This window comes from Typopeltis vanoorti, chromosome 10, assembly GCF_054136105.1.
Source record: "Typopeltis vanoorti isolate ZY-2024b chromosome 10, IOZ_Tvanoo_1.0, whole genome shotgun sequence".
NCBI classification, from domain to species: Eukaryota; Metazoa; Arthropoda; class Arachnida; order Uropygi; family Thelyphonidae; genus Typopeltis; species Typopeltis vanoorti.
This window is the reverse complement of record NC_143558.1, coordinates 37599385-37623424: the sequence shown is the minus strand read 5'-3', so window position 1 is coordinate 37623424 and position 24040 is coordinate 37599385. Positions and strand designations below refer to the sequence as shown.

The following is a 24040-nucleotide window of genomic DNA, read 5'->3' as shown; positions in this document are numbered from 1 at the left end:
AGATACACTTTGCACACTTGTGGTGACCTTTTATATATCCTTTAGTTCTAATAGCTAAATAAACCAACACTATGTTTGTCTATCCAGAACCGAAGCACTTGATTTAGAGTATTATGCTTAGTAAACATATCAAGAATTGGTAATGATGATGCTTATGAAGTGGTCAAGTGGATAATCAATTAGTGTGTTTAGAAAATTGGGGGGTTGGGATCATGAATACACAGAAAGAATAGAACAGCAGTTTGGGTTAGGAAGGGATATATGTGGTTCTATAGTGCAGAAAATTATGAACATCTCTAGAAAACATATTAAACTATATCATGGAAATAGAAACTAGAAGATAAGGAAGTTAGTAGCTCTTGGAAATTGGTCAGATCATATGGAAAAGTGTTAAGAAAATAAATTAATGTGATAAATAGTATCATTAAGCTAGAATTGCATGAAAGTAATATATGGCAGAAGCAATATGAGACAAAAAATAGGGAACACCTGCTTGAGTGACAAGATTTTGGCTAAAATGGAAAAAAACATAGAGAGACATGCATCCAGCAGTGGATTGAAAAAAAGCTGTTGATGATAATATAGAAGATACCTAGATAGAAAAGAGAGAAATTTGATAGATTCAGAATTTGAAAGGATTACACAGGATTAGTATGGGGAATATTTAAAATAGTGTTTATGATGAAAGAGAGGGAACAAGGGATTATCCCTAAAAATTCCACGTTAGGATGATCAGTACCTAATGTGTACATTTTTCCTTGGAGGTAACAGGATGTAGTGACAAGATAGAAGAGAAACAGGATTTTCTTTGGAAATGTAAGAAATCTCAAGAAAGTAACACAGAAATGCAAATAGTGAAGAATTTATGGAGACACAACACACGTGTTAGAAACACGTTCTAACACGTGTTGTCTCTCCATAAATTCTTCACCATGAACAGTGACCATCATGACCTTAAAAGAAAAACTGCAAAGGGAAAAAAATATTGCTGGAGAAGGGTAAACTCAATGTATTAAAATGACAGTGTTTAACTCTTGTTCCCTTTGTTTAACTGAAATGTCGAGCAGAAAAATTTTATCCAAACAGGTTTTTATTCCCTAGTCTTCTGTATGTGGCATTTTACTAAGCATGTTGGCAATCAAGTTTTCAGGAATCTGAATAGAATCAGACAGAAATTCAATATAAAAAAAAGTTAACTACATAAGCTAATGATCCAGTTACTCATGTATGCTCTTCTAGCTTTCAAGAGGAATTTGTGAGTATGCATGTGTGTGTGTGTGTGTGTATGTTCAGGTGGGTCGGGAGGGTGAAGTCAAAACCTTTTTTGACAATGCCTGAAAATCATCTAGAAATAACTAATCCTATAAATAATTAATTCCACATGACAAATCCTGACCTTCACCATAAAATGCATATTTCACAAAACTTTCATTTCCTGTGGTCACCTTAAGCAATCTAATTTATCAGAATTCCTTTTCAGGGTGAGAAGATCACAGTAAATGTACTTATGCACACAGAAGAAAAAAATCCTTATATCCACTGTGGAATATTGCAGAATGGTATTCCACAGTACCTTAAAGGAAATATTATTACAGCACACCGTTATCAAGAATTTCAGTATCAGTTCTGTTGCACGAGACACATCTTGTATGAAAACATCGGTCTGTTTATTCAAGTTTTAGGCCTTTTGTTGAAACAAAAGAAGGCCTAAAATAGTATACATCAAGAATAGTTTATTTTGGAATGTTGTTTCGCTTTAATAAAATAGTGTTATGATTTTCCTTTCCTTACTCAACTTCTAAAGTACACATATTTGTTAATGCTAAAGTAAATTAAACTGTTTGCAGAAATTTTTGCTTTGCACAATCTAATATCATTTTCTTACTTTTTAAAAGAATTTTTTTTCTCTTGTTTACAACTACTTCCTTTTATTGTGTGTGTGTCTCCAGTGCTTTCTTCCACGATTTTTCTCACAAGTTCATCAGCTGTTCCTTGTGATATATCCAAATATATCATCAAACTGTGTATTATCATTCTTTGAGACGGTATCATGACATCACAACTGCCAGGTGCTACAAACTAGCAATGAATGGTTTACTTATGGTGAAGGATATACATTTATCAGTAATACAATCAGAATGAAATTATCAACATGATTTTAATATCCTTGCAATTTAATATCTTACTACTTGCAGACATTTCTGCAAGTAGTAAGAAGTTTTTTAACTTGGTTACAAAATAAATTAGTTGCCAAGAAATCATATCCTTGTTTAATTCTTTAAAGCAGTATTTCTCACTGCAAAAGAATTTTATTAGTAAATATATATATTTTTTAAATTTTAAATGTTCATATACAGTTTAGAATTAAAAATCCCATTAAGTTAAGTTTTTTTATATAATTTGTTTTTATTATATATATATATATGCATCTTATTTTGCCATATGCTGTATATCAGTATGAGTATATAGAGCTATAGAAAATCAGCAATGGTGCACTAAGAAATGCACTGAGAAATCCCATGCTAATTTTCTATTAATGCCAACTACTTCCCAATTTTGTAATTAGGAGCAGCATATGGAGGCTCACCTCTGGCATTAAAATAAGACCCATTGGTGAATGGCAGAGTCTGGAGTCTAGTGGGCCAGTGATTAATATGAATTGTCCAAGTTGGCTGCAGCCTAAAAAGTTAGAGAAATGCTGCTTTTTTTGTACTGTAGTGGGTTGGGAAAGGAGGAACTTGTTTACATTTGATTTGAAGGACTATATTGTATTCCTTGGGGAAACACAACAAGGGGGAAGACTTCCACAATACAGCAGTACAGCAGTTGCAGGGATGAAAGAAGAGGAAAAGCAACTTGTTCTATTTGTTTCAAGGTGCATTGTGAAGGGAGATGTTGAGCAGCAGCTGCACATGTTCCAACGAGCTTAGTACTAAGATGGGGAATTATTGATATTTCAGATGAGCATTTCCCATGGAAATATTTATAGAATATACATATTGTGGAAACCAAACATCTGTGCTAAAGTGGGGGGAATGAGTCGGTAAGAGATGGGTCATTAATAAGTTTACTTGCACTCTTCTGTATTGAGTCAAGCATTTTAAGGGTGCTTTTAGGGTCCCACTCCATATGTGAGAGCAGTATTCAATAGCTGGGCAGATTTATGATTTGTATAATGTTAACAGCTGTTGAGAGGAGAAGTAACGTCTTGAGCAAAAGAGAAGTGATGCACCTTTTTGCTGTCTGTATGTGGAAAATATATACAAATTTTGAATTTACTCAAATTTTGTATCCCCATGCAGACCAAGAAAGGAGATATAGAAAAAGCAGAAGTCATAATAGATAACCTAAAAACGCAATGCAATCTGTCATATGAAAACCTAAACATTAATCTCATTTACAAGGTACACTGCCAGGTCAAGAAAACCTTACATCATCAGAAGGATCACTCAGAGCCTATTACTCCAACTAACCCAGCTGAAATAATAAACATCATAACTCATCTGAACAACAAAAAGGCTCCAGGACCAGATGACATCACCAGCCGAATAATATAATTGCTCCCAAGAAACTCTATAGTTCATCTAGTAAACATAACAAACACCTTCTTCAGATTCCAGCACTTCCCTGTAGCTTGGAAGATAGCCGATGTCATACCTTTGAAGAAGCCAAGAAAGAACCCCCAACTCCCCAAAAGTTACAGACCCATCAGTCTTCTATCCAGCCTTGGAAAGGTCACTGAAAAAGTTATCCTCACAAGGCTTCAAGCTGTAACAGATAAACTTGGAATAATACCTAACGACCAATTTGGATTTAGAAAAGGTCATATTACTGTGCAACAGATATACACAGACTGGTGGATATCTGTTGCATAGTAATATCCACCAGTCTGTGTATATCAACACAGCAGCAGTTATCATTGATGCCGCGAATGCTTTCAATAAGGTGTGGCATCAGGGCCTTCTTTTCAAACTAATTAAATTTAACATCCCAATAAAGATTGGTTAAAACAATCTATGCATACCTTACAGACAGATTTATGCAAATCAAAATAGATGGAATAATAATATTATTATAATAATAATAATAATATTAACCAGACAAAAAATCTTGGCAGGTGTTCTACAAGGATCTCTTCTCGCCCTTCTACTATTCTCAATTTATATAGTTGTAGAACCATTACTGTCCTATATGCAGATGACACTGCAATACTAGCTAGATCTCTTAGTCCACACTGGGCAATCAGAAGATACCAAATCAGTATCTATACCATGGAGAAGTGGTTGGCAAACTGGAGGATTCTGGTAAACCCCCAAAACCACTCAGTGATACTATTTTCAAGAAAGAAGGTCACATGGAGTCCAGATCCCATGGCAGACAGAAATTAAATATTTTGGAGTGCAACTAGATAAAAAAAACTCCAATTCAGCAACCACATCAAACTGATAGGCTTGAAAACATCCAAAGTAATTGCCCAGCTCTACCCATGATCAACCGTAGAAATAAACTAGACATACAAACTAAGTACTATCATCTTGCTCATTTACAAGATGATAATATGTCTGGTCATTACCTACGCTTTCCCTGCATGGAGCCATACCTCTGAAGCAAATATTCTAAAATTACAGAGAATCCAGAACAAATGTCTAATGATGATTCTAGATGCTCCATGGTTTATTAGAAACTCCCAGATCCATAGAGAAGTCAACATTCCTTGCATCTCTACCCTTCTCCATGATTTAGCAGAAATGTTCTTTACCAAGACATGCAATCATCCTAACCCGCTGATCACACAAGCTACTGACTACAATGAAGCTGAATACTGCAAATATACTGCATATATAAAATATAAAAACCTAAGTCAATTCTACATTCAGCTGTACACAACTAGTCTCACTGCCCTCATATTGTGAGCTTAAAGCTCAATAATACCCCATCCATAGATTTTGCTTCTCAGTTAAAGGAGAATACGAAAGCGCTTATGCTTCATCCATCATATCAGTAACATTCTACAAATTTTGTATCTTATTTAGATTCAGTCTGGTGATTTTTATATTTAAAAAGAAGCATTCTTATGCGATACCAAATTTTTGGCTAAGTGTTGTAGACCACCTACATTATGTAATGTTCACCTGGGGGAGATAAAGGATTAAACTAATTTTATTATGGGGGAGATAAAGTTGTCTGTTTTTATTATGAGACTTTTTTTCACATAGATCCATCCTCTTAGTTTTCTGTGGTTTCATATTCAACTGACAGGATGACTAGAGAGCAATCCCAAGCAGAGTAGGCCAACTCAAGACAGTTCTTGGATAAGGCTAACCACAACTACCAGTCATTTCTAGATTCTAGTTTCAGTTGGTCTTTTGGTTGATCAGCTGCACAGAACTGGTGGAAAACAGTAACCTTTGCTACATGATGATATAAAATAGTTGAGGCTTTTTTCCCCCTATCTCTCCATCTATCCATCTCTTCTTTCTCCTAATATTATCAAACTCCAGCCCTATGATGAATATCCCCTTTACTTTTACATCTCAATAAAAGTCAAAATCCTTGAGTACTGGCCCTTCCCATAATACATAGCAGTATACAGTCTGAAAGGAAATGTGTTTTGCATTATGAAATACTTGAGGCATTTGATGTGAAGTCAGCAACTTCTATATCCTAGTCGTAAAGATACTTCATGTGCAAACTTTGTTTGTAGTCACTTTCATAAAGGGTTAAACAACAATATAATTTCTTGGCAAGTATAATTTATTTTTGCAAGTGTAAGTATGCTAGTATACTATTCTAATTAAGTTAAGGGTATAATAAATCCCTCATTATTTTAAAGCCGAATACGAAACTCGGAGATCAAAATCTAAAGTTTCATGCCGAAGAACTATCAGCGAGTCCAAGCCTAAGTCAACACCTGAGTAGTACAACACTAGGCAACTTGGAGCAAAGGTGGAGCAAGTCCCATCACTATCCTTAATATTTTCTCATAATGTAAAACGCAATTAACTTAATTTACGCCACCAAAAAAAAATAGCCTCTTGGCTGTTTATCATGCTATTGTAATTTTACTTGAAATCTGTGAACTAAATTTTGTTCTCCATCCAACTATTATTAGATTTTAATGTATGTGGTTAGATTAACAGCCTCACTATCTTTCTTCCAGTGACAAAACCCAAAAGTACTACTTCTTAATTTTACACATACACACACACACACACACAAATTATGATTTGAATAAAATATCATTCCAACCAAATATTTTAAGAATATAATAATCATAACAACCTTCATATACGTTTTTCCCTGTTCGTATTCCAAATGATACTGAATATAATAATAAATTTTCTTCATAGATTATGGAAAGATGTTTAAATAAATTTCTAAATATTTATTAGATATTATTTACAGCATGCATAGGGACCAGTAGGATTAAGGTTGTACATATCTTGTGCATTTCCATGAAGACTATAATAATATTGATATTTGTTCTTTCCCTGATTTAATATCTGTTTTTATTTGCAGGTATCGCAAGCACTTATAGACAAGGGAGTTCCAATTATGGCAAAAGATGAACATGGATGTTCTGTTCTGACATATGCTGCTATTAACTGGAATTATACTCTTTGTTCATTTTTTTCTGGTAAGCATTAGTTATGTAAGTTTAATTCTATAATTATACATGTTCCTTCTACATTGGTGGGTGTTGGCAGCTTGTTACAACCTTTTGGCATTGAAAAATAATTCTTATTAAATTTCTTCCCCACAGTTTTTTCCACCTCAGTTTTTTAATTACTCTTTCTGAATGATGGTTTACCTAAATTCTGATTTGTTTGTCATGTTGTTTCTTTCTTCCTCTACTGATAAATCTATAAAGAACCATTAAAAATGGCATTCATAAATTAGCTTAAAAGATTTTTTTTTTCTCAATTAATCTCTCTCTCTCCCCTAAAATCAAGTTCAAGAGCATTATGGTAAATTCTCTTAGTATAAACCCAGTTAATATTATGACAAAATGATTAATCCCATCTTTTAGTCTGCTGTATCTGTAAATTTCCTTTACTCTAAAATTAGTTTTCATGATTTATAGAATGAAAACCTGAGTTTCCATCAGAAAAATCTTTTGCTACTATGAAACTCAGTAACTTATGTTCAACAGAAAAGCCATTTATATAAGAGTTCCCAGCATAAGGTCGTATTTGAATATATTGTTTTATTTTCCAACCAAAGGTCATTCTCGTAACTAGCTAAGCTTCAGAGGTATTATGAAAGATATTTATAAATATTCAGAGATATTTTTTTAGATTATATCATTATTGTATCAAAGTATAAAGGTAAAAACTTCTTCACAATGTATTCTTTGAAGAAGTGCCATTCTTCACATGATTATATGTATTCATGTTTAAATCATCTAGATATGGCATTTTTGGAGAGTGGAGGGTATTAAATGAATTACTTGAAAATTACTTACTTTTCTTCCTGAATTTTGAAACAAGACTAAAACTCACATCTTCAGTAAAATGTTCAGATGAATGATAATCTTTGTTTTTGTTTCTTGTACTAAATTTCTTGTACATTGCTTATGTATTTTTTTTATCCCCTTATAAAATAGATTCGATGATTTGGGAAACACTTATCAGAGATCCCACCTTACATTCCAGGCCACCTACAACTTCCCATAGAGGGTGCTCCACCTAGATAGGACTTTAGAGTCACCCATGTGGTTGGCTTAGTATTGTATGGTATTTGTGTATATGTTACATTAGGTTTTTTGTGTAATCCCTGAAGATGTCTCAGTGACTGAGACGAAATATAGGAAGTATTAAATTCTGTTTTAATCCTTTCTGAGTGCTGTATACAATCCATTAAACCTCCAACATGATGTCCTCACAGCACTTAAGTCTTAGCACACCAATTATTCAGACCTCTTCTGGACATTGTTAATGTATAAGCCAACTCTAGGCAAGCAGTATTTTGCTACCCCTATATTCAAGAAAAATATGTAAAAGGAAAAAAAAAAAAAAAAACAGTGTTTTTATAGTCAAGATGCAATTTTGCTGAATTCACTGGCTAAGTTACTTAGTAAATTATGATGTCCCTGAGTTTGTACTACTTCTCATAAGGCTTATTTTCTTTGCAACAGATAAAAGTGTACCTTCCAGATTGGTCTATAACAAGAACAGATCACAGGAGCAAGGAATTTGGTAAATACCTGGAACCAGGTGTTTACCAAATTTTTCTCTCAGCCCATAAGGACAACCTAAGCTTATCCTTAGGGGCTGAGAGAAAGAGATTTTTCTTACATAATGAAAGGCCACAATAAATGTTGAAAGGTTTTAAATTTTTGCAATATGTTCAGAAATTCCTTTCTCATCATGCTGTGGAATACAAATGATTTCTTCTTTTGAGGAAAAGGGGGTAAGTTTAACACTATACCAAATGAAACTTTAGGACACATGTTTTTATTATTTATAGCAGTATTGGATTTTTTGGAGCAGGAACAGACCTTTTTTGCTTGGCAGATGGGTCTATATCTCCAGGATATTGTCCTCCCTGCCTCACTCCCCACATGAGGTCTGCATAACTTTCTCTGAAGATATGCACATTGTGAAAAAACCAAGGTCTGTTTTCTAATTGGAAAGCACTTACTTCACTTCCCTTTCTTTCCTTCTCTTTTAGCATCTTCTTCCAAACTAATTCTCCTATAAAATTTCCTTCTCAAATCTTTACTTTTCCTGAAGTTCTCTTTAACTTAATGTTCCCCATCAACCAAGCATACCTTGAACACTCATTACAAAGGAAATCCATACCTTCCTTTTGTGGAGTTTAAAATTATATCAAGGAGTGTGCATATGGCTCTTGAATCATTAGGCTGCATGTTCTAATACTGATATTTGCATGGTTTGTGATTGTCTTCATGTAGTAGATGAATTTCAACACTTGGTGTGACACTGTTGATCCAGTTATCGGAGACCTGATGATTTGAAAAGTATCACATTTGGTTCCTACTCATAGTTCACATCATAGAAGGATGTGAACTATGATGATTTGAAAAGTATCACATTTGGTTCCTACTCATAGTTCACATCATAGAAGGATGTGAACTATGGGTAGGAGTCACATAAATTAATAAAATTAAATAGCTTTTCTCATTTAGGGCTGTGCGATTTATTGTAGAGTGTAAACACATCTCTGGTAACTTGGAGGGGGGGGGGGATTTTAAAATTAATAATTTCCATCACTTGATTAGCAGATTTACTCTCCATGAGTGAAATGTTTTTCTGATTTTCTCGTTTATTTAACTATTTGTAGGTAAAATGGATATGGTTGCTGTCACCCAAGCTGATCCAGATAAATCTCTTAGAACTCCATTATCTGCTCTGTTTTGGAAGTTGGATAATCAGGATATGCCAAGTGATATATTGTAAGTTAGTTATCAGTCTTTATTTTAATAATTGCTTGATACTAAGTACTTTTATTTATATTTGCTCATATAAAAAGAAATTACCTCATTTTTTCCAGAAGTACTCTGTCATCTCCTTTTTGCAGTATTGGCAAATAAATGAGTGAATAAATAAATAAATGAATCTATTAGTTTCTAATATTTTGCTGTTTGGTTTTTCTGATAGAGTGCAAATAACTATCCCAGTAGACAATCAGTTAATAGTGGGAACAATTTTATATTGTAACATACCTAAGAAAATAACTAAAAATGACTTAATATGGCATACTACTGTTGGTTAAAAATTGTTCTTAAAATGACTAATTCCAGATTTTTGGGAGATTAATACAGGCATACTTATTAAGTTTTGGCCATGTTTCATTGTTGCTGACTCCAAAAATAGTCTATCCAACTTGGAAAAAACTTCTGTGTAGCAATTTAGTTTTCTCTTGTAAGCTTGTGAGAGGCCCTTTTTGTAGAAAGCATTATTGGCAGATTATGCTTTTCTAATTTGTTATGTGGTGTGTAGCTTATATTTATTAAGCACTCTCGTTATTTTATGGTCTCCCTTATATACTCAGGATAATCGTAGTTTTGCTTCAGTTTGTGTGGTGGGGAAGAGGGGGGGTTCATTTAGTACTTTATCTGTTTTATAGGAGTTATAGCAGAAAACATGTGGTGAAGGTAGGGTATAGGTCAATTGCAAGAGCTACATCATTCAAACAAACAGGATCATGTTCACAAATAATGTCAAGATCACAGTGGTAAGAGTTCATTCTCCAGTGAAAAGGTACAAGTATTCCACTCATAATCAGTTAAAAAAAAAGAAAAGGGGGAAAAAGTGCATTGTGCATGTGATACGTGTGGGCATGATTGTCACGTTGTGAATTGTTACTCAGAAGGCTCCTAATTGTGTGATAATCAACCTTTCTGCCCATACAAAGTTGGAGTAACTAAATAATTTTCATTACTTAAATTAAGGGGATATTAAATCCCACATAGTTTTAAAACCGAATAAGAAACTCAAAGATTGGAATCAGAGAGTTTCTTGCCGAATATAGTAAACTATAAAGTATCGGCGACACTAGCGTTAGCCAATGCAAGTGATCCTAGTACGTAGTAGTGCAATACCGGATGACTCGTTGCAAAGGTGGGGGAAGTTCAGATCGCTATTCTTAGGTATTTTCCATAATGTAAAAACACATTTCCTAGGAAATGTATGCTGTTATTAGGAAATGTGTTTTTACATTATGGAAAATACCTAAGAATAGCGATCTGAACTTCCCCCACCTTTGCAACGAGTCGTCCGGTATTGTACCACGTACTAGGATCACTTGCATTGGCTAACGCTAGTGTCGCCGATACTTTATAGTTTACTATATTCGGCAAGAAACTCTCTGATTCCAATCTTTGAGTTTCTTATTCGGTTTTAAAACTATGTGGGATTTAATATCCCCTTAATTTAAGTAATGTTTTCATTGCCGAAATGAAGCTTATTAGCTCTTTATACTTAAGTAAAATAATTTTCAATTTTTTGTTGTTTTTATAAATATTTATTTATAACGAGATATTTTGTTAATAAAATTTGCATACAGTTTTTGTTCCTACATAAGTCTTCTGGCTACCATGAAGAGAATTTCCAGAGTCAAGTTTGGGAATCACTGGTGTTTAGACATACGTTACTTTCTGGCTTTTTCATATTCTTGTGTCTACAGTTGTCTTGGCTCAGTTGGGCAATTTTTTTCCTTTTCTGTCCACAGATGCCCTAAAAAAGTCTGCAAAGTGTAAATTTTAACCAGATAACCATGCACAGTGATATTCATATCACTGCCATATTTGCATACTATAGATGAACTTGGCACACATTCTCACCATTGCTTCTATAATCACCTAGTTTTGCCAACTCTCTGTATTGAGTCTCAATCCACATATCTAAAAACTCACATTCATTTGTTTTATACAGCCTATGTATGAAATCATTTGCTATCATATCCTTCTTTCTTAACTTCATTTTTTTTTATCTTGGTAATAACCTAACAATTTTTACTCTCAATTTTCTTTCTCACTTCTTCCAACCATCCTTTCATGTCCTCTCTCATACTATATTTATTGCTACTTAAATCATTAGTTTAACAAGCATTACCATCTTCTTTACTTTTATTTTCTTTTTCTCTGTTATATTTTTCACATCTTTAATTTTTGCTTCCAGGAAGCTTACAGCAGTGACTCCAGCAGTGAGTGCAAATTTCATGATCAATTTACCATATCATTACTTCTTTTTTTGATATATTCTGACTTACCTTATCTTACTTCCTTCTGCAGATATTTCCAGGATGACATTGATGATGTTATATTGCTGTTAGTATACCTTTACTCTTAAATGAGTATTTAAATTGAAACAACACATTATGATATAGTGCCCAACCATCCTTTCATGTCCTCTCTCATACTATATTTATTGCTACTTAAATCATTAGTTTAACAAGCATTACCATCTTCTTACCTCCTTCTGCAGATATTTCCAGGATGACATTGATGATGTTATATTGCTGTTAGTATACCTTTACTCTTAAATGAGTATTTAAATTGAAACAACACATTATGATATAGTGTCCAACCATCCTTTCATGTCCTCTCTCATACTAAATACTCATTAAATAAATGAGTATTTAAATTGAAACAACACATTATGATATAGTACCCGAACTACTATCACAGTTATGTTGTGGAGTGTATGCTCGACAACAGGCAACCTCTCCCTTTTAAACAGAGAAAGTAAATCCTTCCATATGGCTTTTATACAACTTTTCTTACACTTGTTTCTGCATATCTTTTTTACATCTATCTTATTTGCTGATGCAATATAACCATAATTGTTCTTACATCATAAAACCTTAATCAAATTAAGAAACCATCTTTACTTTACTAAAGAATATCACAGAGATTAAGATCTTCTGTGGTCAAAGAATTAAACTATGATGCTTCAAATGCACTGCAGTTTAAAAGAACCACCAGAATGATATGTCCTCAGGAATGTTTTATACAAAATTATGTATATGATTTGAGTTCAGTGAGAAGAGGTCATATATTCAATTGTCTGATTATAATTTATTAAATATTTTAGACTTTCTGTGTTGTAATATAGATTCTTATTAGCTGGTGGGCCTAAAAATAGCGATAAAGATGGTTTTGTTATCTATCTATCTGTATAATTTTTTTGAGACAACAGAAGTTAGAGAATTTGATAATAGTTTGATATCTGACATTTTTTAAATCTTTTTGAATGAGATGAATATATTCCATGATATGATATAGGATAGATTCCAGCCAAGTAGTAAAGAAAGGATAATATAGCATAGGTATTAATTCTAACAGCACAAGTTTTTAATATATAATAGTCAGGGGTGTATATTCAGGGTGTGCAGTGCACACCCATGGAATAACAATATCACCAATATTATATTTTTGCATTTAATCCTGTTAAAGATTCCCTATTTGTTTCTTGGCTTTCCATGATTCCTTAAATTAAACATGGTGTACTAATTCTTCATGAAGAGAACACTTTTTCGATTTGTAAACATTACATTTTAGTCGCCTTCATAGCCCAGGTGTGCGGTCACAATTTCGGACACCTTTGAACAGACATACAAATGGCACATCGGGTCAAATTCTCAGCCTTTCAGTGGTCTTAAATCACCTAGAAGGCAAGGGAGGACTGATACAATACCACCCAGAAATCAGTGGCTGTGATTGGTTATTGTGTCAACCAAACTAATTGAACATTGTCATTTGTCATGAGGTGCTGTTTTTGTTTTCTGAGTTCCACTTGTTTTGCATGCGTGAAGTGTGAACTGGCATGTTTAGGACACCGATATAGACAAGTAATTTTCTACAAATAATTTATAACTTTTTAGCCCATATTTACAATGGGGATCAGTGTTGACGATCTACTGAATGTCCCATTTTCTGCCAGAGCTTTTGCCGATTGTATGATTATTGTCAAAGGAGGTATTTCAGCCTTTCTTTGGTACAATCCAGGAAAAAAAAATTTCCAAGTGATTGCTTTTTCTGAATTTTGTGCATATTATATGGATGTGTCTAAAAATTATATCAGAATTCAAATTATCCGTGTCTCACTCTAGTAGTTGCGAATTAAAATCTAGTCTCATTATGAAGCATAAAATCCTTTGTGCTTTTTACACGTGTCATTTATGTGAGAAGCACAAAGGGTTTATGCTTTGTGGTGAGATTAGATTAGATTATCATTGCCAAATACTCGAGTGGGACACAGATAATTTGAATTTTGATACGAGTTTTAAATACAGCCATATAACATGCACAGAAATCAGAAAAATTAATCACTTGGGAAGTTATTATTAATCATTAATAAGATGTCCCTGATAATCATTATTATCAGTGGTGTTGTATGCCCATATTTAAAATTATATTAATTGATAAATTAAAATGTTCAAAGTTATTCTACAATTAACTGCATGGACCAATGCAGTTAATTGTAGGATAGCTTTGAGATGAACACTGATGCATTATGCATTCTGTCCAGCTGTCAAATTGAGAGCCTCCATAGCTTATCCATTATAGACGAAGCCCTTTGGTCGTTAAGACCTGGGTTAGATTCCCATCAGTGATGTAAGGAACCTTTATCTGGTCTTTTTCAACGAAAGACGAGTTAGCTTGTCTCATACAGAAGTAGGGATTTTTTTCACGTGAAAAATGTTTTCAGGTGAAAACTCGGGGAGAATCCCGAGTTTTCACCTGAATTTTTATATTTGCAATATAAAAATTCAGATTTATATTTATATATGCATATTGGCATTCAGAATTCATCACCAAATTCTTTTTGGTATAATGATACAAATAGAAAGCCTTAAAAGACTTCATTCTGGCATTGCTTATATGTTAAAAAGGATATAGTTTTCCCTCAGAGCTTTTTGCATTTGGGAAATTTTTAAAATGGATTTCTAAAGAAAAATGCTGTTCTTTGAATAGTCATTGTAATGTAAACTGAATAATTAGTGATATGAGAGTTATGCTGGCTGTTTTTTTTTGTAAGATGTGTGTATGAATACACAAATCTGCATTATTGTATTAAATTTAATATTTGAATATATGAAAGTGAAGTGCAGAATGAAAATTGTCTTTACTTTCTCCTGGTCATATTAAGTATGTTGATTATTTGTAAATTAGTTATACTCAATCATGCTTGTTTTAATCAATTATAAAATATTCTCTTTTACATTTTTTTTTTTTTTTTAATTTACAAATTCATATCTTATTTCAGAGACTGGTGCATAAGCTTACTTAAAGCTGGTGCAAATCCAAATATTCTCACCCGATATCCTTTAACTGAAACTTCATTTCCTGGTATTAGATATAATTCTGTTGAGGCCCTTCATATTGAAGATAATTCAGCACCAAAATTATCACCTTTGCTGGTTGCCGTATACAAGCAGAACTATTCAATTGTGAAACTTCTGCTGGAGAACAAAGCTGACGTTAATTTTCCTGATGATCAGCAGAGGACGCCATTGATGCATGCAGCTCATCTGGTAACGTATTACCTTTCTTATCATAGCAGTTGATGCATGCTGTGTTACGAAAATTATATGTACTCTTCACCCCTCCTTCACACATACACACAGATCAGAATCATCTGTTGGAGTTTCTGCTACTTGTTTCTATACCATAATAATTATATTGTTGAGCCCCAATGTCACACAACTTGAATTACAGCACAAAAGTATAACAAACACAACTAGAAGGATATAATTTATATAGTCTCTCTCTCTCTCTCTCTCTCTCTCTATTATTTATAGGTATTATCTCTTGTTTACAATCCACATTCAATATTTATTCTAAATGCTCCAATAGATGCCTGTTTGATCTTAAGACATTGTAAGTCAGAGAAACAAGTTTGGAGATTATGCAGCTAGGTCAGCTCAGTCCTTGCATTATGGCCATCTCTTCCCATACAGACTGCCAAGAAGACAATTTTTTTTGCAGTGACAGACATCATGGTATGGAGAGATTATAAACAAATTATATTAGAACAAACCTGAAATTAAACTCCAAGAGGTTTAATTTTTCACAGTACATGAAGTTGTTCTTGCTAGGCTACACAAATCACAGTCATCTTATGTAGTTTTTCTTATGAGTACTGGCAACACTCAGTAAGAAGGAATGTAAAGTACAACAAAATGAATGTCACTATATAACTATGTTCCTTAATTTGTGAATGGTATTTATCTTTTACCAACACTTCCATAGCCTCCTTTTTTATTTTAACATAACTCTGAATATTCAACTAGTATTCAGAGTTGTTAAAAATACTCTCTTGACCACATATGGTCTTTTCTCCATTGGACTGGCTCGTTTTTGCAAGTTGGTCAACACTCACATAATACTAATTTTTAGAATTTTTGTGCAAAATGTTTTTGAACTACCTTACTGATGTAATTTCATAACAAACTGCCACAAAAAGAATATCATATCATATCATTGAAGCAGTGATGTATGTTACAGATCGCATTGTCTTTGTAGCAATAACTGCAATTGACCAAACCCATTAAGCCTGTTTTCTAATCCTTCACCATAGCTGTTTTGGCAACCTTCTGGCCTACTTTGTTTCCATCTCACACTCATACTGATGGAACAGTGGTAACATTTCCTTTAGATAAGGGAAAGCCTCTTACCATCAACCTCTTGGTCTAACCCTTGTTTAGATGATAAAGGCAAATTTCCTCTCGCCATTCCATGGTATACCTCCTTATCCACAGCATATCTCTTCTGAGCTATAAGATAGACATAAGACAATAGCCTTTGATATCAGTGTCTACCTAATCCAAATGATATATCTCTAGTTGTGCTAAAAACTTGTGTTTTTTCAATATCATGTTCACCTGGGATGAATAACTAGTTTAAGTTTTTCTCTTGAAAATTCTGTTTTTATCCCACATATAGGCATTTCAGCCTATCAAAAAATAATAGTTGTGGTGGTGGCAGAGTACATGGATAGTGCTGTTGTGTGTTAATGGAAAATTAAGTAGTATGTGGTGGGTTCTGTTAGTCAGAATGGAGTGCCTTCCCACGATAAGTCCTTGGGCTCCTTAAATGACAATCTCTCTCTCTCTCTTTAATAATGGAATCAATGCCTTCTTTCTTATGCCTACCCGTTAATGTTCTGTTGCAGATCAGATTTAAGGTCTGTTCTGTATCATCACAGTGTGTTTTCACAATTGTGTCCTCACAGTACCCATAATCTCCTACATAAGTGCCCATATGGAAAATTAATCATGCTGATTGGATACTTTTCCACATTCTGCAAAATGTAATGCTAAAGCAGCTATCTTTGAAGGTGGTGATGCATGTTACAGATTTCATTGTCCTTGTAGCAATAATTGCAATTGAAAAACATCTTGATTTCTGTATTATCCAAAGCTATATTGAAATCCTGAGCTCTTAAGTAGGCAAAAAAAAAAAAAAAAAAATCAAGCTAGGAGCACAGTTATATTTCAGTGATACCCTATCACATCAAATCTGGCCTTTTTAACGTACTTGTGCCAAGGCCTGTTATCTTAGATGTCAGAGTTTAAAAATAGTCATGAATTGAGTTTACATCATCTATCAATTCTGCAGAAATATCAGCCAGAGGGTAGGGTAGATGTGGAACACACCATTGATCTACCTAGTACATAGCACATGCATATTTGTTAAACTAAAAAATCTCACATACAGGGTGTTCGGGATAAATTTGACAGTTTCGTAAGGAAAAAGAAAATCTTCTTTGTATCTATTAAATTTAATGAATTGACAAAAAAACATTACAGGCAGAGTTAATTACAATACTATCAACAAGATTTACTCAAAATAACCACCATTAGCATCGATCACAGCTTCAATTCTGCTTCGGAACCTCGAACAAGCTGATGCTACAGTCTCCCTGGGAAGGGCCGCAAAAACTGTTTTAATTTTATCCATTAACTGGGCTTTTGTATTACTGGAAGTGCGATTGGTGTCTTTTTCAACTGCGCCCCATACAAAATAATCCATGGGGTTAAGGTCTGGGGAGTTTGGACTGGTGAAGTCGTAGAAATTTTCAGACAACCATTTTTGACTTTTCCCAGAGGTGTGGCAAGGGGCCGAATCCTGCTGCCATACATACGGCCTACCATTGGCTACCCTTGTTATCCAGGGCTTGACTACAGTTAGCAACTCCACGAACAAAGCCCGAATTCCAATGCCAGGGTTCTTCAACACCTGTTCCTGCAGATTTGCGAGGAATTCTGCTGTACGAACGCAATCAGATCGTCTGCTAGGGATCTTTCTTCTTGCTACATCCTCATAGTCACCATTGCAAGTCTCTAGTTCATGCCTGATTGTTTTTACTGTATTCAGGGAGCATTGGGCAGCAGTCATAATATCCTTATTTTGATGGCGGGCACGAATCATCATGATACAAGTTATTCTCTTCCATGATTCAGGTGGGTTCCAGCTATCCATCCTTTCTGACATCTTGTATATGAATGAAGAAGGGTCCAAACTTTTAAATGAAGAGAAGTGTGTGTTAATACATGTAACTTACGGAAAAATATAATTAATTATAAATATGTCAAATTTATCCCGAACACCCTGTATAGCTTCCTATCCTTCTCAATTTTTGATATTGGAAGAACAAGAGAAGCATTGGCACTCATCCTTTCTATAAATGTCTACAGTCATCATTCATCAAGAGTTTACTTTTGCTCTCTCATGATGACGTCCACTATGAGGTGATTAAACATCTTCCCTCAGCTTCAGTGGATTTCCATCTCTTATAACAGAATATTTACTGAGGAGGAGGAATGTATGGATTCATGGCATAAATCTACTATCATTGCCATCCCAAAACAAGGGACAGATCTGACACAAGTAGCCAGTTACCAACCTATTGGACTAGATGTTATTGTATGACATTGGATAAAATGTCATACAATAAAATTAAATGCCAGACTTCTGTGGGGCTTTAACCCTTATGTTTCATCATATTGTAATAGTTGCTCTTTTTCTTTTAGGATATATGAGAAGACATGTCAGAGTTTTTGAAGAAATTTGAAGACAGAGAGCTGTGGGCCATCATCAAGTTTTTTGTGCTGCAAGAAAAGTCTGCAACTGTAATTCATCAATCTTTGTTTGAGACTAGGGGACTGTACTCCAGCATATCCAACAGTTGCCTGATGGGTGGCCAAGTTTAAAACTGGGCATCTTGAGACAACAGATGCCTTCAGATCAGGAAGACCTTCCAAAGCAATCACACCTGAGAACATCTATGCAATGCATGCCATGATCCTTGATGATAGACAAATACCTGATAAAAACATTGCAAAGACTGGGGATATCCAGGGAATGAGTTAGGGTCATTATCCACCAACATAAGGACATGCAGAAGCTCTCAGCGAATGGGTCTGCAAATGTTTCAATGCTGACCAAAAGAGAGCGTTTGCTGTCATCTCAAGGGACTTTGAGTCAATTTGAGAAATCAGGTGGAAATTTTATGGTTTGTATTGTGAATGTTGATGAAGCATGGCTTCATCACTATACCCAGAGACCAAAACAACAGTCAATGGAGTGGAGACACAAAGGTTCTCCATGGTCAAAGAAGTTCTGAACACAAAAAGTCAGCAGGGAATATTCTTGTCATTGTCTTTTGGGATATGGATGGTGTAATCCTTACAAAGTACCTTAAAAAAGGTGAAACTGTTACATCAACACCTATTCCCAAATTGAAGGAAAAATGACACAGGAAACTGAGCTGAAGTGTGTTTCTTTTGCAGGACAATGCACCTGCTCATGAAACCCAACAGACAATACTTAACTTTGGCTTTCAATGTTTGCTTCACCCACCCTATTTTCCAAAACTAGCCCTATCTGTCTATTTCCTATTCCCAAATTTAAAGAAACACTTGAAAGGAACAAAATTTATCACAGATAGTGAAGTTATATCTGCAGTTGAGAACTGGTTTGTTCAACATGGGAAAGACTTTTTCTCAGAGGATTGCAAATGATGCAGCAACATTGTAATAATGGTATAACACTTCATGGGGAATATGTAGAATAATGTGTAAGTTACATGGTTCTACCTCAGTCTTTTATAGTGATTATCACAACTTTTCAGCACACCCTTGTATGACACATTCTGGAAATATGATGTATTAGAAGAACTGTATTATTTAGGTTTTAGGCAGAGGGAATAGTTTCTTCTTGTATATTATTTCTGGGAAAACTCCCATGTTACTCCTCATTATAAACTATTATAATACAGCTATATCGCCTGCTTCAGTTTAGGAGTACCCCTGTTTAAATGTCATTGGCTATTTACTCATGGGTTCTTAGGGCATTATGAGTGTAGATGTACTAAAAAGTATATGTAGCTTAAGGAAATAGAAATTGCACATACCTTTTTCTGGGTGTTGTGGCTTTTCCTCTGTCTGCGATGTCGAGAACTGCAGAGTGTGTGTGGGGGGGGGTACTACACTCATAATGCCCTAAGAACCCTCCTACCAAACTGCCTACCCCCCCCCCCACACACACACTCTGCAGTTCTCGACATCGCAGACAGAGGAAAAGCCACAACACCCAGAAAAAGGTATGTGCAATTTCTATTTCCTTAAGCTACATATACTTTTTAGTACATCTACACTCATAATGCCCTAAGAACCCATGAGTAAATAGCCAATGACATTTAAACAGGGGTACTCCTAAACTGAAGCAGGCGATATAGCTGTATTATAATAGTTTCTTCTTGTTTTATTAAAAACTTTTCCTCCGGCTGAATTTTTGAAGTTTGAGTGTGAAGCATCTTAACTTGGCTATTTTGGCAAGAAGAGTGTGTTCCCCAGGACTCTTTTCAGACGTGACCCTCTTTGCTGCCAAAGTTAACTCAGTCATTGAACAATTTCCTCCAAGAGTAGGCATTGCTCTATATATGAATGACTTCACAATTTACTGTCATTATTGTAAATTGAGGGCTATTGAGAAAGCAACTGCAACAAACATTTGATTGTAGTAGTAATAAGTTTGAGTTTAAGGTGAAAAGTGTGTGTGTGTTTTGTATTAATTTCATCATCATCATCAAATTCCTGCCATGTACCCTCAAGGGGTGTACAGGATATGACAGTACTACATGAAAAAATTATATCATTACTAACTTCCTACCTACAATTTTCCTCCAAATCAGTCTGTTACTTGTCAAGACTCCAACATTATCAGATCTTATATTTCTATCGTCTAAGGCACTTTGTACTGTATCAATCCACCTATATCTTGGTCTTCCTCTGGGTCGTTTTCCTGCCAACCTGGCAGAGAACACTTGTTTTGCTAATCTTTCCTCTCCCATTCTATTTAAGTGACCATACCATCTGAGATTAGCTCTGCTAACGCATTCCTGGATGCTGACAATGTCAAGTTCTTTCCTAATATCCTCGTTTTTAATATGATATTGCCATTGATGCCATCTGTTCACGCCTCTAATCTTTCTCAGGACTCTCATATCTGCGGTCTCTAGTCTTTGGTCAAGTGTTTTACTTCTGACCCAGCTCTCAGATCCATAAGTTAAAATTGGTTTGAACACAGTCTTGTATAGCTAATTTAGTGTTCCGACTAATTTCTTTCTTATTCCATATGAATTTATTCAATTGACTTCCCACGATACCAGCTTTGCTGATTCTGTTGTCTATTTCTATATTTAGTTTACCATCTTCAGTAAAAATTGTGCCTAAGTAGCTGAAATGTTTTACTTGTTCCACAGGTTCTCCATTCACAACACAGTTGACATTTTCAATGATTCTGCCTATTTTCATTGTCTTTGTCTTTTTATTGCTGACCTTCATACCATATCTATTACAACAGCTATTCAATTTAGTCAGAGAATCTTGCAGACTTGTAGCAGATTTATTTAGAAGTATAACATCATCCGCATAAAGCAAAGAGCTGACATTAACATCTCCAATTTTGATATCAGGTTTAATACCACTTTCCTTCATAATGTGATCCATATAGATAATGAATAACAGAGGGGATAATGTACATCCTTGTCTCACACCAGATTTAACATTAAACCATCTTCCTGTACTTCCTTCAATTCTAACTGCTGACTCACAACTCAAATAAAGACTAAGTATTGTTTGATATAATGCCCCATTGACACCATATAACTGCAGCGTATTGAATAGCTTCTCTCTTGGCACCTTGTCATATGCCTTTTCCAAATCGACAAAACTTAAATACAGATCTTTGTTATATTCCCATGCTTTCTCGACTATTTGTCGTAAAGTGAAGATCTGATCCTGACAGCCTCTATTTGGCCTGAATCCAGCTTGTTCTTCACCAAGCTTTTCTTCCACAATTCTTCTCAACCGTTTCTCAAGTATACTTGCATAGATCTTGCCAGGAACACTCAGTAGGGAAATACCTCTGTAATTCTCACATTCAGTTTTATTTCCCTTTTTATATATGGGTACTATGAGAGCTCTACTCCAATCATCAGGAATTCGTCCCGATGATTGGAATAGAGCAATAAATCGGGAATTTATTGCTCAGAAAGATCTCACCAGTTTTGGTCTTTTTTGTTTCAGTCACCCCTATTATGTCGATCTGGTACTTATCTAATTCCTCAGCTAGCTCCATTTCTTTGCCATTCAGGCTTCTTACGTTGATAGTACCGATCTTTAACTCTGGTGATGTTGAGTTGGGGTTTGTTTTCAGATTTGTTCCAGTAGCTGACTTTTCGCTGTTCACCCTGGTTCCCTGGCGAAAACAACTGGGGGCCTTGTTTAACCGGGCGACGCCCCAGCTGGCATGAAATTTTGTCATGTTGTACCATCATTTTTTATTTTGGTTTAACCAATAAGAATACAATTTGGTCGGCTAAATCCCAAATTGCCAGCCCATCCTCGTTCGTTCAGTATCAAAGTAGATACCCAACAGGGTGCACCACGAGAAGGTGAGGATTGGACATTAGGTCAGAAGCCCTGGTCGGTTCTCTGCATTCCTTTAAAGGCTATGTGGAGGTCTCCTCTCAGTTATACAGCTTTGACCCTTAAGCACCCCTTGTATTGTATTAATTTAAGTGTATTAATTTACTCTTAAATTACATATAGTTTGGTTTATATATTGCATTACATGCTATAGACTGTGATTATCTTCTCAAGTAGTCACAAGTGTAGTCACAAGTATGCTAGGTTGTATATTACATGTTATTAGGCTCATAAGGAAAAAAAAAGAAGAAATAATAGAGTTACTAACAAGTTTCCCAATTCATATGAAAATATAAGGAAATAAGTAAATATTTATTTAATTAAACTCCATATATTTCAGCCTGAATATTACAGGCCATCATCAATATTAACTGCCCAACCAGCCATATGGATAAAACACATCACCCCACATACATTTCGTATCCATCACATATTTCAATGCAATATCAATGGTATTACAATTTTAATATGCACTTCACATCCATGGTAACCCTGACTTCTATAGACGTCATGGCTGGTTGGGTGGTTAATTAATTGCGGTTGAACGTGAACAATGGATTGATTTGAAACAGTGAGAGCCACATGATACTATACATAAAACAGTGCAAAGGTATAACTGATGAAACATTGTATTATTAGTTATTAATTAACTATATTAAAAAAATATTCATCTAATTTTCATCATTACCATCATTAATTTTCTGATATATAGCTTCAAGGGGTATTCAGGCTACTATGACTGCACTAGATGATTAAGTTTACATTATTATTAATCTCCTGTCCACAGTTTTCCTCCAAATTAGTTAAGCACTTGAAATATCTAACATTCATGCTTGTAGAGCACTTACAACAATTGGTCCTCCTAGACCTTGGTCTCTCTCTCTGGGTCTCTTTCATGTGATCTTGACATCAAACACTGTTTTGCCTTTCCTCACCCATTCTATTTAAGTGACCATACTACCTTAGATTAGCTCTTCTTACACATCTTGAATGTTAACAATGCCGAGTTAATTTTTGATATCTTCATTTTTAATACGATTCTGCCATTGATGCCATATGTTCACTCCCCTAAATTTTTCTCAGTACTCTCATATCTGTGTCTTTCATCAAGTACTTTATTTGTAATCCAACTCTTAGTTCCATAACATAAAACCAATTTGAACACTATCTTGTATACTGCTAGTTTGGTGTTTTGGCTAATTTCTCTCTTGTTTCATCATCATCAAATTCCTGACATGCACCTTCAAGGGGTGTGCAGGATATGATAGTACTACATGAAAAATTTACATTATTACTAACTTCCTATCTACAATTTTCCTCCAAATGAATCTGTTATCTGTCAAGACTGCAATATTATCAGATCTTATATTTCTGTCTTCTGTGGCACATTTTACTGTATCAATACACCTATATCTTGGTCTTCCTCTGGGTCTTTTTCCTGCCAATCTGCAGAGAACGCTTGTTTTGCTAATCTTTTCTTTCCCATTCTATTTAAGTGACCATACCACCTGAGATTAACTCTCCTAACATTCCTGGATGCTAACAGTGTCAAGTTCTTTCCTAATATCCTCATTTT

The 24040-nt window shown here is 34.7% G+C and overlaps 1 protein-coding gene across 1 annotated transcript in view; it reads left to right on the top strand.

Annotated features, from left to right (window-relative positions):
* Positions 1–24040, top strand: part of LOC150102348 (poly [ADP-ribose] polymerase tankyrase-like) — a 1002656-nt gene that overhangs the window by 697888 nt on the left and 280728 nt on the right. The window contains 3 exon segments of the mRNA XM_090399561.1: positions 6520–6637; positions 9307–9418; positions 14736–15003. Coding sequence (XP_090255687.1) covers positions 6520–6637; positions 9307–9418; positions 14736–15003 — 498 coding nt within the window.